We start from the raw sequence: 16,332 nt of genomic DNA on the forward strand, positions 1-16,332 counted from the left end.
TACTTAGCAACAGAAGGGCGCCCTGTACGTTGGGCACGAAGTATAAAAATCTTGCATGGTTAAAAAGAAGGGCGCCGCCTACGTTGGGCACGATTTCCGCCTCATTTTTACAATGCGAATGCTCTATCTTGTATTTCTAGTATCTTTGCTTTGGTTGAGGGTCGTCCAGGGCCCAGGCTTAGTCACACAACGGCGGCGGTGAAAGGTGGTCGAAACAACAGCCTAAATAATAATAATAAGAATAGAGAAAGTAGAGCAACCATGTCCATGATGCCATCCTCTGTTTCTGCAACTAAAGTAAATCCAGACATTCAAAATGAAAGGAATAAAGCTACGTTTGATCCTATACATATAACATATTTAATAGACGAAGGAAAAGAAAAAACAAAGAGAAGGCGATACATTGGTAAGCTAGGCTAGCTAGGCATCTCTTCTACCTACTACTACTACTACTACTACTACTACTACTACTACTACTACTACTACTACTAGGCCTAGGCCTAGGCCTAGGCCTAGACTACCCGGGCCTAGGCTAGGCTAGTATTCTACTAATTCTCTAGGCCCTAGCTAGGGTCCGGGATAGCGACACACTAGGCCTAGTTGATTTGGGTTATCTATCTGGTCTGTGGAGACTACCTCCAGGTTCGGCAAGCTTGAGTAAGGTAGGTCTCTAGGCCTATGGGAAGTGTTTTTATGGTTTAGTTTAGTTTAGAAAATTCGCTGACGGCCGCACTTTGCCCACCTGTGGTTTAGGATGACCCAAGGTTGTGCTTTTCAAACACATTGGATCAGTATTAAAAACATTTTTCATCCAACGGCTTTGTTGTGTTGTGGAGTCTGTCAGATGACGGTATCCATTACTTGTCCCAAAGGGGGAAATTTCCCATGACCCCCTTCTGGCACCACCACTACTGATACCCCATACAGTAGGGCGCGGCCCATCTCAGACGATAATTCATGAAGAAATACTGTAGGCCTATATATCAGTTTTTAAAAATAAAAAATTGAAATCTTAACATTATATTAATTCTTTTCATTTTTAACATAACAGCTGTGATAATGGTTATATGGGGTTATGTTTGTCATCAAGATCAAAATGCAATGATTTAATTTGATAGAATATTCTTGTATGTATTTTATTTAGAGGAAATGAATTTTACTAATTTTATTTTATTTAAATTAATACTAAATACTAAAATATTTTTTACAAAGAATCTTTAGTTGAAAATGATCCTGATTTTCAAAACAAGCCTCTAGCATTTATGACAAGAGAGGAGCGTTACACTAATAGTATACGCAAAGCTCTTCTTGCAGTCAGAAAGATGGAAAAGCTTGGACTCACAGACCCCTGGGAAAAGCAGATCTTCACGAGGTATGACTACTTTTTGTAGACTTTATAATAAATTTTAGTGTATAAATAAGTACAATGCTGTTGAAAATAAATATTGAATTGAATGCAAGCCATCATGTTTTCCATGATAAATGTTATACCTTTTGCACTTTCCCTACATAATAATTTTCATTTTCAGTTTGTGAGTATGTTTGTGTGTGTGGGTGGGTACGCATAGTGTATGTGGATTGTTTTTTCGGGTTAAATTTAAACTAAAAACTGTAGAAAATCACTTGACTGTGGCATATAGACATTATATTTGCATATCTTTTTTTTTTTTTTTTGCATTTTAAAATACTAAAATATTAAAATATTATTATTTCAAGACTGTCCTCTCCTTAATCTCTGACCTTTAAAATCTACCAGCAACATACTGCTAACTATTGGCTTCTTTCAATGATAATTTACTGTAGACCTATAGTATGTATCTTGATATAGTGATATGCAGTCAGTAGCCTCCTACACTGTTTGAACAGGCTTCCAATGGCCTTTTTTATTTGTTGCAATGCAGGGTATTAAATCAGGAACTGATAAATCCTGATTTGATGGTAGGATGCTATTTTATACTGTATAATCATTAAAGTTCCCGTAAGGTTTGGAATTGGTGACATGCTGAATAAAAGATGCTGAGTCATTGACTCTGCTTTTTTTAACTTGTTTTCCTATGTATCTTTTGTTAGGATCTGTCCACACAAATTTTCTTGGACAAAAAGCGGTTGTATGCCCATATATAGTCATGATGTGAATATATATGGTCATATACCAAGCTAACACATGTCTGTCACAGTCTGTGGGAGGGGGAACCCTCTCTCAACCGCCTCTCCCAGATCGGGCATATGATCACAAGTCCCCCTGTCGGACAACTTAGCCCCTCCTAGAAAATACATCCTAGAGCCGCCACTGTGTAAATCACACCAAGTATAATAAGTCTGAGGACATGTTTCCAGTGGGATCTTTCTGCTGGTGAATTGGGAAGTACACCTGGAGAAAATCCCTTTACTCTTTTCTGAAGAGTGTGCTGCGATCTTTGTGTTAAATGTCTCATCCAAAAGACGATGAGCTATACAGTATTTACTTGCATTTCGCCGCTCCAGCTGAAACATAAGGTGTACAGTGGATGAAGTTGAACCAATGACAAAAGATTTGAAAGGATCTCCATTTTTCACGGTCCTCCGAAAATGTTTTGCTGGCCATTAGCCACAAATCAAACATAGATAAGGAATCTTGTGACATTAGAATAGTAGATCAAACAAAACCCTTGTTTGCCTAAAGTTGTAAAGTTCATTTCTTTTATTTATACTCAAGGTACCTGTTGTAGTCTATTGCTGTAACAGTTATGTTAGTTGTCATCAGTCAGATAAGCTTCGTTTTGGTTTTTGAGTTCAGTTTCCTATGTTGAGTAGAATTGAAGTCTGGGGCAGATTGCTATAAGCGGTCTTTAGACGGTCTTAATGGTTAGCCGGCTATAATCATGACGTCACTACTGGAGGAAAATTGATATTGAACTTTTAGAACGTTCACAAATAAATATGGCCAGATTTATACTTGGGGCACCAAGATAACAAGCAAAGAGGTTTTATATGCAGAATTAGGATGACAAACTCTTGAGGCTATGCAAAACTGCCAGCGTATAAAGTTTGTAAAAGGACTTCGCTGGTCACGTAAAGCACTAGGAGCTATTTTAAATGCTGAAGAAAAAAGTATTAAATGGAGTTGGTTAAAACAAATTAAAGCAATTTTTTCAAACGGTAATTATGATATTGAAAACTTAAATATTGATGATATTAAAAATAGCAATGTCAATGAGTCTTTAAATAAAAAAAACCTAGATAAACACAGCTTATTTAAAAGGGCAATGAACAAACCATCATTAACTACCTGTCTGCAAATTAAATCGTTTCAATGTATTACTTTTCTTTATGGAGGCATAGAGAAATATTTACTTGATAAGATTGATTTTAAAGACTTGTGCCAATGTAAAATTTAAAGCGTGTTCTAACACTTTGCAACTCAATGGCAGAGTATCCAAGTGGAGCGATGACATGGACGAGATATGCCCTTTGTGCAAATCAGAAATCAAAGATTTAAACAATTTTTTATTCACTTGTACAAGCACTGTAATTGATGAGTTAAATTGATGAATTGTATAAAACAAACCACCAAGATATTTGGAACTATATTATTAGTAGTGATTTAAATACAAAAATGAATATGCTACTAGGCAGCGACAATACATATGCAGAATATGAACGAAACGAAACAACCAATAATATTTTTTATATGGCTTGCAAGTCCTTTTTAAAAATAGCATGGAAAGCGAGATGTGAAATTTTAGCGAATGTAACAACATAAAATAATTCTTATCAATTATATATATTTTGTATGTTTTTATCTTTTTTAACTGTTTTTTACAGCGTTTAAGAATTTTAATCTTTTATTTCTGGTGTGCATATTCGTCTTTTTAACAAATAATTCAAATATTTCTCTGCCATAATTTGAAAGTCTATTTCGTGAATACTTACCTGACTAAACCGACTAATTGCCATTGTTCCCAAATGGAACACCCCTTCAAATTAAATGGAACAGTCCGACCTAGGGCGCCACGTATGAACCGTCTCCCTAACGAACGTCCTCATTCCCTTTTCGACGTTCGTTGAAAGTGAACTTAAATAATTGTCATTTTACTGTTTTTCTTGTATTGTTGGCCTACATGTTTATCCTATACTGTGCTTTAGTGTACCGGTACGAATGTACTGTATTGTTTGAATGTTTTTATTGTGAATGCACCACTTGATAGTGTGTGCCACTGATATAAAAGTGTACGATTCAATAAAGTTATTATTATTATTATTACTGGTCTATGATTATAAACCATTGCTATACCGCGGTCTAACCAGTTAGCCGTCTTAAATTTTAAAGCCTACTCGGAGGAGGCTTAAAACAGTCGTAAATAATGTTCATCATGGCGTTTAATTCAACAGTGCAATGGCAAGACCTAGGACTAGATTGTCAAAGTTGGAGAATCAAACGACGAATATTCCGCACGTTTCTCAGCATTTGTAAAAATAGGTCTACGTTTCTTTATGTTCATTTCGATACATTTGAATGCACCAAGCGTGCATGACAAATCGCCCTCAATCTTACGTTACCAGGGAGTGCTTGTTTGCATTTCAGTACTCAAAGCGGTCTTAGGGAAGACTGTTTTATAGCAATGGTCTTTGAGGAATGACTTTAGTAAGACTGTCTAAGTGATAAAGCTGGCTTTATTCGGGGAGTTAAGACTACCAGTTAAGACCATTTTATAGCAGTCCGCCCCTAATTTTATTGATAATTCAGATGTCTAAAATTGTCGCTAAAGATACAATAACTGATAACTTCCTCATTGATTTTCTTACACCAGCTTTACAAAGAGTATCAAATATACTTTTAAAGTACAGTATTTATATCAACTCAGAAATATTGAAACTTTATTTTTCTTCAAAACATACTGTTCATTCATGAATTCATCAAATTGCCTTGTTTGTCACAAAACCTTACAAACATACAATAGTTCAAGGTCATGTGAACTGCATATAAATGGCTTCTACAGACGATCGCACCTCCCCACCCCCTTCCCCCTGTATTGTATTGTATTGTTGATATATTATTTTTATCATTATGAACATAGTACTACTAGGGAGTAAGGTTTTTAAAGTATGAGAGTGCAATTTCTGGGCACCTAGAGGTCCATATCATTGAAGTGGTCTACTGTATATCCTCAAAGTTTTCAAACCTCAGCCCTAACCTTGGTGGGGCTGAGGTGGTGTGAACTCTCACGCACCCCCTACTGTACCAGATGCCAGAGTGTTTCCTACTGTAATCTACGGTTTTTCTATCATTGTTTTTGCTTTGTAAAATTGTATTGACAATTAAATATACTGTTCATAGGATAACTAAAACAATGCTGTTTTTTCTGTGTTCAAAAAAATTAAATCACTTGCAAAACAGTCCAATGCAGCATATGCTAAATTGTGTGACGGAATTTAAAGTTACAAAGTATAAATCTAATTAAAAATTTACAAACCATTATTAAAAATATGGTACAATATTGAATTTTAAAAGCTACATTAGAAAAACATTAAATAAAAAAGACAAACAACGGTATAATACCATAGTTATAAAAGATAATATTCAATATATTTTTTGTAATATTATATTGTACCATACACAAAAAAGGTGATAAAAAATGCAAGTCACTATATACTATGCCTGCCAATATATAGATATATCTATATATATAGTAAGTCAACAGTCTACCAAACAATGGCTGCATGATAAGATAGATGAGTTTGGAAGAAGAATGGGTGAACTTTGATAGCTGGCTCTGAGATGATATATGCCCAAATTTGGGCGCATATTTATACTGTATATACCCTAGTGGTCAAAATCATACAGTATTAAGATGGTAAATTGTTTCATTGCAGTGTAGCTACCGTCTCAGAAGTCACTAATATTGGACTGCACAGTTCTATGTTTACCACAACTGTTACATCGCAGATGAATGATGAGCAAATTTCCAAATGGCTTCCACTTTGTATGAATATACAGTTAATTGGAACATATGCTCAAACAGAACTTGGCCATGGTAGGCGTTTGTATCGAATCATTACACAAAATACATATCACAAATGAAACCAAGGAAACACAGGCCTTCATCAATGTGTTTTGTCTTATATGACAGGCTGGTGCCACTACTGGTCAAAATTTCACCTCATGTTACATTATTTTCCAAGCTTTTACCCCTCACTTAATCGTTGAGGCTCACACATAGCCTTCTGTCTCTTATACACATCTAGATGTGTATAAGAGACAGGTGCTTGTTTGCATTTCCTGAGATTCATGCTTGTTTTCATCATAGGAAAATCATCACTTCTTAACAGTCTTTCACATCCTGAAGTAGGTGACAATGTGTTTTGTCTTATATGACAGGCTGGTGCCACTACTGGTCAAAATTTCACCTCATGTTACATTATTTTCCAAGCTTTTGCCCCTCACTTAATCGTTGAGGCTCACACATAGCCTTTGTTCCAACATCATCCCCTCCCCACATCAATACTGTTATATACAGCTTTGGAATGACACTGTAAAAAACAAAGACTAAATATGTGCATACAGTAGGTGACACTCCTAATTTCACTTCAAAAGCTAATTGGCTTTATCAATGTTTCTTTTAATTCTGAAATTTTCCTGTAAATCACAAAATTCTGAGATTCATGCTTGTTTTCATCATAGGAAAATCATCACTTCTTAACAGTCTTTCACATCCTGAAGTAAAAATCGCCTTAAAATATTAATTTTTCCCGAGCAATATCGTGGAGCGGATCAAAATCGTTGGTAGGCTACAGTTGGCCCGCATGCTGGCGGTTGAATACCAGGGCCATAAATGTGTGGTGGGAAGAACTACATTATACAGTGAACTTAACAATGAATCTAAACCAAATTCTTAAAAATATAATTTTAATAGAAACTATATATACTCTGGCTAAATTGACATGAATGAGTTTAATTTTACTTTAATACTGTACCAAACAGTCTGTATTATATGATACTTCAGCTGTCACTATACTTACAGTATAGTATATTATAGCATCCATGAATATAATCTATAATTATTATAGACTTTGAAAGATGTACCATTCCGAGTTGTTCAGTGTTTCTAGTTCAGTTGTATAACTTTATGTGTGCAATATATGCATGTCCTATCTTGGAGAATTTAGCTACATTTTTTGTGAGATTTTCAGTAGTTATTTATACTATAGTACTGTACAATATTTATCATGTTGTACAGTATTTCTAGCGTATAGATATATTCTGGAGTATTGTGATATTTTATTTTCACATTCTGAATTGTGTTACTCCAAATTTTGGTCAGAGGAGCTGTCATTTTAAAAGATCGCTCATAGGTTTTAAATGAAGTCTTAGCATTTCAGATGTTAATCGTACTCTTGGGTTTTTTAATGTTTTTGTACATGTAATCTGGTTGTTGTTTACAAACTTTTTTTGTTATGGGAAGATCACAACATTTTATTTGCTCATTTTTGGTAAATTCTAACGTATACAAAAGAGGTAGTACAGTAGTAAATTGGGAAAAGCCAATACAAAGTAGTATGTTAGATTAAAAGTAGAAAAAATGCAAAAAAAAAAGGTCCTTTTAACCCAAAATCAGTGCCACAGTCAAAAGATGAATGTTTATTATTAATAACATGGTGATTGATTGATTGATTGATGATTGGTTGCATCACAGATAGTTTGATATTGAGTGATTGATAGATTAAATGTAATTGATTAAATATTTTATATTGGAAATTAATGTATATTTATGGATTTTTTTGTTATTACTGACATTGTTAATTAATTAGTTGTGATTTGATTTATTTTATAATCAGTAATTAATTATTATAAGAGTAGCTCTATTGTTGGTTGGTGCATTGAAATTTCGTATTGATTGATATCTTGATGGGTTTTGATATATTGTTCCTTAGTGTGGTTAATAGATCAGAAGATCCAAATCTTGCCCTTCATGCCAGCATGTACATTCATTCTATTGCCAATCAGATGGACTTCGATCAGCAGTCAGAGTGGCTAGAATCAGCCTTCGATTATACAGTATTGGGCACATATGCTCAAACAGAAATGGGTCATGGTATGTCAACAACCAAACCACCCTAGCAGTAAACTAAAACAAAATATCTACTGTACCTAAATAATAAACAAAATGAAAATATATATACATTCCTAAAAACATATCTTAAAATTGAATGGCATTTTAGTTTAATTTAAAATTTTTAATTTCATGCAGTTTATTCCATTCATTCAGTAATTCATTCATTCATTCAGTAGTTTATCGCTTTAATATTATTTCCATAGTATCAACATTTACTATTCCACATTTATGGTATTATAGTATTTAATGTATAATATATCTATTGAATTTGGCTCTAACTGTTTACCAGCCACTATTTAATGTTCAAACAAACACAGTAACTTTTGATTTTGTACTGTAAATTTGTCTTATATTAACTATTTTTATTCTAAATATATAATTTATTTTTAAAATATGTTCCTATGTTTTAAAATACATATTTTCTATATGTATAATATGATAATGTCTTTATTGCTTCTATTAATATAATTTTATTATCAATAATTTATAATGTAACTAAATAATACAAGTAATAATAACAATTTTGTGTATAATTGTATTAGTAATTTTGTGCTCAAAGGTACATATCTAAGAGGGCTGGAGACAACTGCAACTTTTGATCCTGACACAGATGAGTTTGAGCTTCACAGTCCGACACTGACATCAATCAAATGGTGGCCAGGAAATTGTGAGTATTTAAAATGGGTTTTTATTATTTGTTAAAATTTTTAATCAAAAACTGTTTTGGCAAATAGGTATGCATTAAAATGTTAAACTTTTAATGACATTCATTACATTTTTTTTTCTCTAGTGGGCAAGACAGTAACACATGCAGTTGTTGCTGCGCAGTTGTACACACAGGGAAAATGTTATGGTGTCCACATGTTTATGGTTCCCCTAAGAAGCTTAGAAAACCATGTACCCCTCCCAGGTATGAAAGCTGAAAGTTCATTTTCGTTAACATTGCTGTCATCGTTATCATCTTCACCAACCATCAGCATCGTCATCATCATCTTCATCTTCATCATTGTCATCCTTATCATCACTGTCTTATCAAAATCATATATTGTCATATGTAAAATTTGATCACCTTTGTCAATGTTAACATTACTATAAACACTTTGGTTTCTATTAGGTATCGAGATTGGTGATATTGGGCCAAAGTTTGGCTACAGCAACATTGATAACGGGTTCTTACGATTCAATAAGTATCGCATTCCACGTGAAAATATGTTTATGAAATATTCCAAGGTAAGTGTTCTAACCAAGAATATAGTATGTTTGGAATTTTTATCAGAGGAATGTTTTGACTCAAATATCATAACCTTCCTCCTCAGTCCATAATAGCTAAAGTATTATCAAATATTAATTTTCTCTCATGTTTTTCTTCATTAACCCTTTTCTCAAAATGTCTTCCATATGGTGTGAATTTATTTTTTTTAATTTTTAAAATTGCAATAATAAGTGAGGGTGTGCTAGGTCACAAAATATGGTGATATGAGGTTGTTTTTAACTACTTTTTCTTTTTTTGGGGGGTTGGGGAGGAACATATGTGCTCTCATGCACCCCCTAGGTGAAGAGCAAAGACTTAACTCTGCTTTAAACCAGCTAAAAAGATTATTACTATGGTTTTGTAATCGTTTTCATAGGTCGAGAGAAATGGAACGTACCTAAGCCCACCACGTGCTAAGCTAACCTATGGTAGCATGGTATTAATTCGTAGCTTCATTGTTGGTTCCATGGGAACTACGCTTGCAAAAGGCGCCACCATCAGCATCAGATATAGTTCAGTCCGAAGGCAGTCAGAACTGGAAAAAGGGTAGAGCAACATTCAGTTAATTATCTAGTAATCCTAGAAATAATAGTGAAATATATCCACAATTATTCTTTAGTTTATATGTGTACGTGTGCGGGTGTATGTATGTGTGTGCATATGTGTTGTGGCTGTAGAAGGTCGCCACAGTAGTACAGTAGGTTAGCTAAATATAGATAATAGACTGAACATACATAATAGTGCTAATAGATACAGGAAGATTTTAGCATAATTATTAATAAACTGTACCTATGAATATAAATATGTATGAATGATTATGAGAATATATAAATAATATAATGAATATATAATTATAGCATTACCACACATATTATGATTTATAAATAATTTAATTATATATATTATATATATATATACATATATATATGTGTGTGTGTATATATATATGTGTATATATATATATACTGTATATATATACACATATATACAGTACAGTGTATGGTTTTTGTATTAGAGCACAGGAGCCTCAGGTGCTGGATTTCCAGAGTCAGCAACTGAAGTTGTTGCCGTACCTAGCAATGGCATATGCCTTTATCTTTGCTGGGAAGAAGATGAAGGATATGTACATTCAAAGCTCTGACTCTATCAGCAAAGGAGACTTCAGTGTCATGCCAGAGGTAAGTAGTTGTAACTACACAGTGTAACGATTTCTTTCTGCAGCGAAAGTGTAGCAATTTTATGAAACTAGGCTTTAGACGATTTGTGTAGTATTTGACGAGACGACGTAGATTATCTCTCTCTCTCTCTGGGCCAATACGGCTTATTCAAGCCATGAGCCTTACAACGGTGCGTCCCCAGTTTGCCCTATCATAATCATCATGCGTGAGTGTGTTTAAAGTTTTATCTATGGGTTTCAGATCAGTATTTATTTATAGTTAAGGAAATAAAAAGATTTCAGCTTCCTGCAAACTGTGTCACCGACCATCAGCCGCTGAAAGCCTCTGCCCTCTATGCAAGTGCTTGCTCTATCAACTCTAGTCAATTGATCATTTTTGGCAGTCTTAGCAGATCATTAGGAACTTGAGCAACACGTCATTCATTGGCTGCTGACATTGACATGGTGTGCTCAGGGCTTCAAGCTAAACTGTCTGTGTAAAGCTAGTATTCTAATTTGCTTGTGTTGTATATAAGAGTTTTTAATTACAAATTAAAACTACAAAATTGTTATCATGCCAGTTCATTACCACCTAAATAAATGTATATAATTCTTATAATCTTTGCATGCCATTAAATTTGCTATGACAATTAAGAAATCTGTAGTAAAAGTTTAAATTCATTTGAAAACTGAATTCTTAAAATTGTATCCCATTTTAAGTTGATAACTTCTTATTGTGGAGAGCATTTCAAATTTTTTTAAATTGAATTTTCAAAAACTAATATTAAAAAAATAAACAAAATATTTAACAACACTGTAATTTGTGTTTGTTTAGCTCCATGCAACATCAGCTGGTTTGAAGGCATACACATCTAGTATCTGTAGTGAGGGCCTTGAAATTCAGCGTATGTCATGTGGTGGCCATGGTTACTCTCACGCTAGTGGATTCCCTGAGCTCTATGCAAACAGCACCCCAGCATGCACCTATGAAGGTGAAAACACTGTCATGATGCTGCAGACGGCAAGGTTTCTAAATAATTTTTATTTAATATTTTTGTTTCGTTTTATAATTTTCAATCTTTTATAGAAAATAAAGATATTCTTATTAGAGCAGACATTATAGCGTATTAATTATTGTACTGTTGATGAGTCGTTGGAGAACTTGTAAGCCTACTTGGACTGATGCACATAACATCAATTGCTTCACAACTCAGACAGCGTCGCATTACGCACCCTGACACGATTTACCAACATGGACAGTTTTTATTGCATTGTTAAGCTTGGTTTCCATACAATTGCTACAAGCTATCGCCGAGAGCTTTCAGCAATGCTAATTGGTTAGTCAAATTCTTGATTGTGTTGGGGACTGCAACGCAATACGATTGTACGATCGAAATACGAAATCACTGTAGCGATAGTTTAGCGATTTTAAGGTAACCAGGCTTTAGTATATTAAAAATGTTTAATATTCTGTGACGCGGCTGTCCCCTACCGTGTCTAATTTCAACTCACGTGACAACACATTGCATAGGGCTGCATTGTATGACACTGCCTGACTTGGTCTTAACAGTACAAAAGAGTATTTAAAATTGTAATATGTTTTCATATAGCCGTGTATTTTCATATACTGTAACTGTATTTCTATTGACTATAGGTTTTTGATGAAATGTATGGAAAAGGCTAACAATGGAGAGAAGTTGCATGGAGCATGTTCATACATGTGTGAGAAACTTCCTAGACGAAGCCAAGCCTTTCATCTTGAAGACTTCTTGAACAGTGAATTGCTCATTCAGGCCTACAAACACAGGGCGCACAGGTAAATTGTGTTTTGAGGAAATTGAATTTATTTGGACACTGTGAGTCAATTAGATTTGTAGTCAACTCAAGATAATAGGGGGGTTTCACACGTGAACGCGTACGGTTAGTGTGACGGATACGTCATCATTTTGACGTCATACGCCGACTGTCTCGCTCACTACACGTAAGTGAAAAACGCTTAGGCAAATTGTGGATTTCTAGTAGGGTCTTTGTTTATTTTTTCACATTTTACATACAGGAAGTGTAAAAAATAAATGTATCTTTGAGTACGTACATGCCGTTTTTGTGACATTTGAAGGCAGCAAATTACGATAGGATGCGTCTCATTTTGGGGTATCAAAACGTTGGTGCTTTGACCTTGGTAGTGATGTCGGAATTTTGTGTAAGCTAGACTAGGCCTACTTCTTGTAGCCAGGCACCTTTGGGTCATAAACAATGGGGCCTATCACAAAATAACCAACACTTCTGGGCAACAAAGGAAGCATTTTTCGCTACAATTTTCAATTTCAATTTCCAAAACCTGACATATACTAACAAAACTTTGAGAAGCATGATATTGGATGAAGGAAGAGAACAGAATATAATACTAGGCCTAAACTAAGGCCCTAAAACCTAGGCCTAGGATAGGCTACGCTTGAATTGCGCTGTGATTGCAAAAAAAACACAAAATGGCTACAAACCGTTACGGATAACTAAACATATGCATGAACATATTCGTTTGCGTGAAAAACCTCTCTACTAACTAACCACTAACTACAGCCTTAACATACGGTGCTATCTTAAGCCATTCATCGCTCAGGGTACAGGTGGTAGGACCAAGTCCTCTCTGATAGTTCTTCTACAAGTGTTCTTTACCTTTTCAATCCTTCTTCCTCAGAATGTGTATGGTTGCATCACAGGCAGTGCAAGAGCAAGTCCGTATGGGAAAGCCACAACACGAAGCATGGAACAAGAGTCATTTCCATCTCCTTAAAGCTAGTGAGGTAAGGTTACCAAAACAGTGATGCAATATGATCCTTGTCACAATTTGTAATATTTAGTGACAGGTGTTAAATGTAAATTAGGTATTACCCTTAAATTGGCTGAAAAATGTTATAGTATCATGTTTTGATCTGCTTGCTAAACTGATTATGTAGTTAAATCTTTTGAATAAGCAAATTTTTTTTAGATTTTAATGCACACAGTACTGTATGCTAGTGTAATTCATACTCCAAGTATCGAAACGCATGCCTTCGTATCGGGATTCAATATTTTGACATTAATTATGTCATCATAAAGAATAATGACATAATAAATTTTGAAATATTGAATCCCGACACGATGGCGTAATGTATGCCTTTATCATCTTTATAGAATTTATGTATTCTGTTGTTTTTTTTTTTTACTTTAGGCTCACTGTCACTTGTACATTGTTGATCACTTCTACGAGTATGTACTGGAGTCTAGTGTTCCTGCACCCGTCAAAGACGTTCTTTTGACCTTGTGTCATCTGCATGCGCTTCATGGCATCAGCACTCGGAAGGGAGAGTTTCTACATGTATGTATCTCAATAGAGAGCTTTCAATTGCACGACGACGGTAGGACGTAGAACGTAACGCCATCACTAAAAGTCTCGGCGCATCCGAGAACGTAAAGTTCTTCTCGTCGCATGGATTCTAGCACGCAATTTGGCCAAATCTACGTACGCAGAGAACGTACAGTAGGACGGCTGGTAGGATGGTCATGCATAAGTTATTCTGTTATAGCGTCGTGTCATCGCGCAAATCGAAATCTCCCTATTGCTGTGATTTATCATCCCAAACCAAAATAGTTTGAGATGATAAATAAATAGTTGAAGGTAGCCTTATCATGTCAAAGCTACATAGCTTCATTGTCTCAAAACTCTGAATAGAAATACAAGCTCAGTACTTTGATATTGTAGCCATGACCTAATTTATCCCAAAGATAGCATTTCCTCTATGGGCCAAATCCAGACAGGGCTAGCTAAATAGTCCAACAATGCAAGTGCCAATGTGAACACCGAAAGAAAGTTCAAAGGCACTGTGCATATTATTACATTGCAATGGTCTTAAAGAACTGACCAATTATAGACAGTTTGGTGTGACCGGTACACATTAACATTGTTTGCACAGGTTTTTGATTTAAGTAAATTTTGATTGGGTGTGCTTTTTTTCTAATTTTTCTACATAATGATATATTTTTATACTATATTATAAAGAAAAACTATATAAATTTCATAAGGGTTTCTTTCTGCTATTTTTAAAACTTTCTGTGAATGTAATGTTCTTGCTGTTTGCTCGTGCTTTGTGTATTTTTTTGTATCTTGTTTGTTGTGATGAGGACTCCCCTGAAAATCAGCTTTGTTGAGTTGGACTTCCTCCTAAAATATAAATAATGAATGAAGGAAAGAAAGATGGTAGCCACCCCTGTCAGACCATTGCTCTGTAAAGAAAGTCTTAGTCCATGTTTGATATTAGGTGAAGCTCCAATCCCCCGGATGAAAGAGGTCCTTAACAAAGATCCCAGTATGATAATGGGAATGTTTTGTAATTTATTCCTGTCAGGATGGTTACTTCAGCGGCCATCAGATTGATCTTGTTGAGAAGCAGGTTATCCAGCTGCTGGATAAGGTCAGGCCTAACAGTGTGGCACTTGTTGATGCATTCGACTTCAGCGATCGTGTTCTTGACTCTGTTCTTGGAAGATATGATGGCAATGTCTACGAAAACCTGTACAAGTGGGCAAAGTCTTGCCCGATGAATGAAAAAGAGGTAGGATATGTTATTAATAAAGATATTTAAAGTTACGACAATAATGGTGATGATGATGGTTAGGATTACTGTCGTCTGTGATGATGTCAATGACGACAATGAAATATGTAAAACATTAAATTAAGACAGTGTTACACACCCACCTGAGCACCACCATCAAAGAAGAAAACAGTATGGCCAGAAAAGGCACTCTAAGACTGCAAACATTTTTTTTTATACTAGTATTCCCCAAAGAATTGGCATCTTCTCCGATGTTGGGTCCCAGTTTCTTTGATTGGGGTGCTAGCTTTGTACCCGCAGGACTCTGCTAGTGCTGCCACTGTTTTGCCTAGTGATTGTACTATCAATATACAATATACAAATATTTATGAAAATTTTTAGTTTTTATTTATTTAAATAAATTCAAAATAAAAAAGCCTTTTCATTTTCACATAATTAAATATAAATGTTTTCCTCCTCCTTTTTTTTTAATGAATAGGTTCCAGATGCATATGGGAAGTACATCAGACCATTCCTGATGGAGAACAGATCTAAGTTGTAAGAAACTTCCGATACCAATGGCATATTGATATGCATCATACTGAAGCTTTTCTTGGTTTCCATATACTAATAAGTTTATTGATCAATCAATCAATCGTTAAATATTGTACCAGTGTTCCACAATAAAAATTCTGCTCAGAAAAACTAGAGTGCATCAAATTAAATGACTAAACAGTTAAGATAAACTGGGGAGGAAAGCAAAATAAGTCAAGATGATCTATGAAGTATGGTACAGGTGATAAGACAAAAAATTTGCGTACCCAAAACAGTCATCAAGTATTTGCTCCTTGAAATCAACGGATAAAAAGATGTGATGTAAGCCTTTTTTTTAATGATAATTTGATGGAATGGGGATGATTGTTCCTCAGAATTGGAGCTGCATATTTGATCGTACAGGCGAATGTACATTCCAATATGAATTGGAATGTATCATAGATGTGGTAACGATGCATAGATACAGTGGTGTATCTAGCAGTGCACATGGGGGTGGGGGGAGAGGGTTGGAATAATTACCCCCCAAAAAAAGATTCACCCACCCCAGTCCTTCCCCCATTAAAATGTCCAAACCAAAAATTAGTAGCTAAAAAACACCTTGTATCACCTTGCTTTACGACCTTCTATAGATCCCCCTCCCAACTATACACATCTAGATGTGTATAAGAGACAGTTCATACTCCAAGTATCGACATCTCCCCTCCCCAA

At 35.0% G+C, this 16,332-nt stretch overlaps 1 protein-coding gene across 2 annotated transcripts; it reads left to right on the forward strand.

The window, feature by feature from the left end:
• Positions 1-135: 135 nt before the first annotated feature.
• Positions 136-16,272, forward strand: LOC117119998 (peroxisomal acyl-coenzyme A oxidase 1-like). 2 transcript variants are annotated; one of them, XM_033264994.1, is made up of 14 exons: positions 136-406; positions 1,213-1,372; positions 5,854-6,014; positions 8,653-8,760; positions 8,884-9,003; positions 9,208-9,323; positions 9,722-9,891; positions 10,361-10,523; positions 11,337-11,527; positions 12,156-12,317; positions 13,197-13,302; positions 13,710-13,856; positions 14,884-15,090; positions 15,569-16,272. In XM_033264994.1, exons 1-14 carry the CDS (start codon positions 262-264, stop codon positions 15,629-15,631), a joined length of 2,019 nt encoding a protein of 672 aa, XP_033120885.1. In that variant the 5' UTR covers positions 136-261; the 3' UTR covers positions 15,632-16,272. The 2 variants fall into 2 exon arrangements, with proteins under 2 accessions (XP_033120885.1, XP_033120877.1); XM_033264986.1 differs by lacking the exon at positions 5,854-6,014 and adding an exon at positions 7,912-8,072 and having other exon boundaries at positions 137-406.
• The last annotated feature ends 60 nt before the right edge of the window (positions 16,273-16,332 follow it).

Source organism: Anneissia japonica, unplaced genomic scaffold, assembly GCF_011630105.1.
Source record: "Anneissia japonica isolate Jap-2015-1 unplaced genomic scaffold, ASM1163010v1 scaffold287752_len1182401_cov188, whole genome shotgun sequence".
In the NCBI taxonomy this organism is placed as follows: domain Eukaryota; kingdom Metazoa; phylum Echinodermata; class Crinoidea; order Comatulida; family Comatulidae; genus Anneissia; species Anneissia japonica.

Bases quoted from the DNA above. Each gene is read 5' to 3' on its own strand.
- LOC117119998 (XM_033264994.1), top strand. From the start codon at position 262: ATGTCCATGATGCCATCCTCTGTTTCTGCAACTAAAGTAAATCCAGAC. The intron at 12,318-13,196 runs GTAAATTGTGTT...CTTCTTCCTCAG, and splicing joins TACAAACACAGGGCGCACAG to AATGTGTATGGTTGCATCAC. The intron at 15,091-15,568 runs GTAGGATATGTT...TTTAATGAATAG, and splicing joins GCCCGATGAATGAAAAAGAG to GTTCCAGATGCATATGGGAA.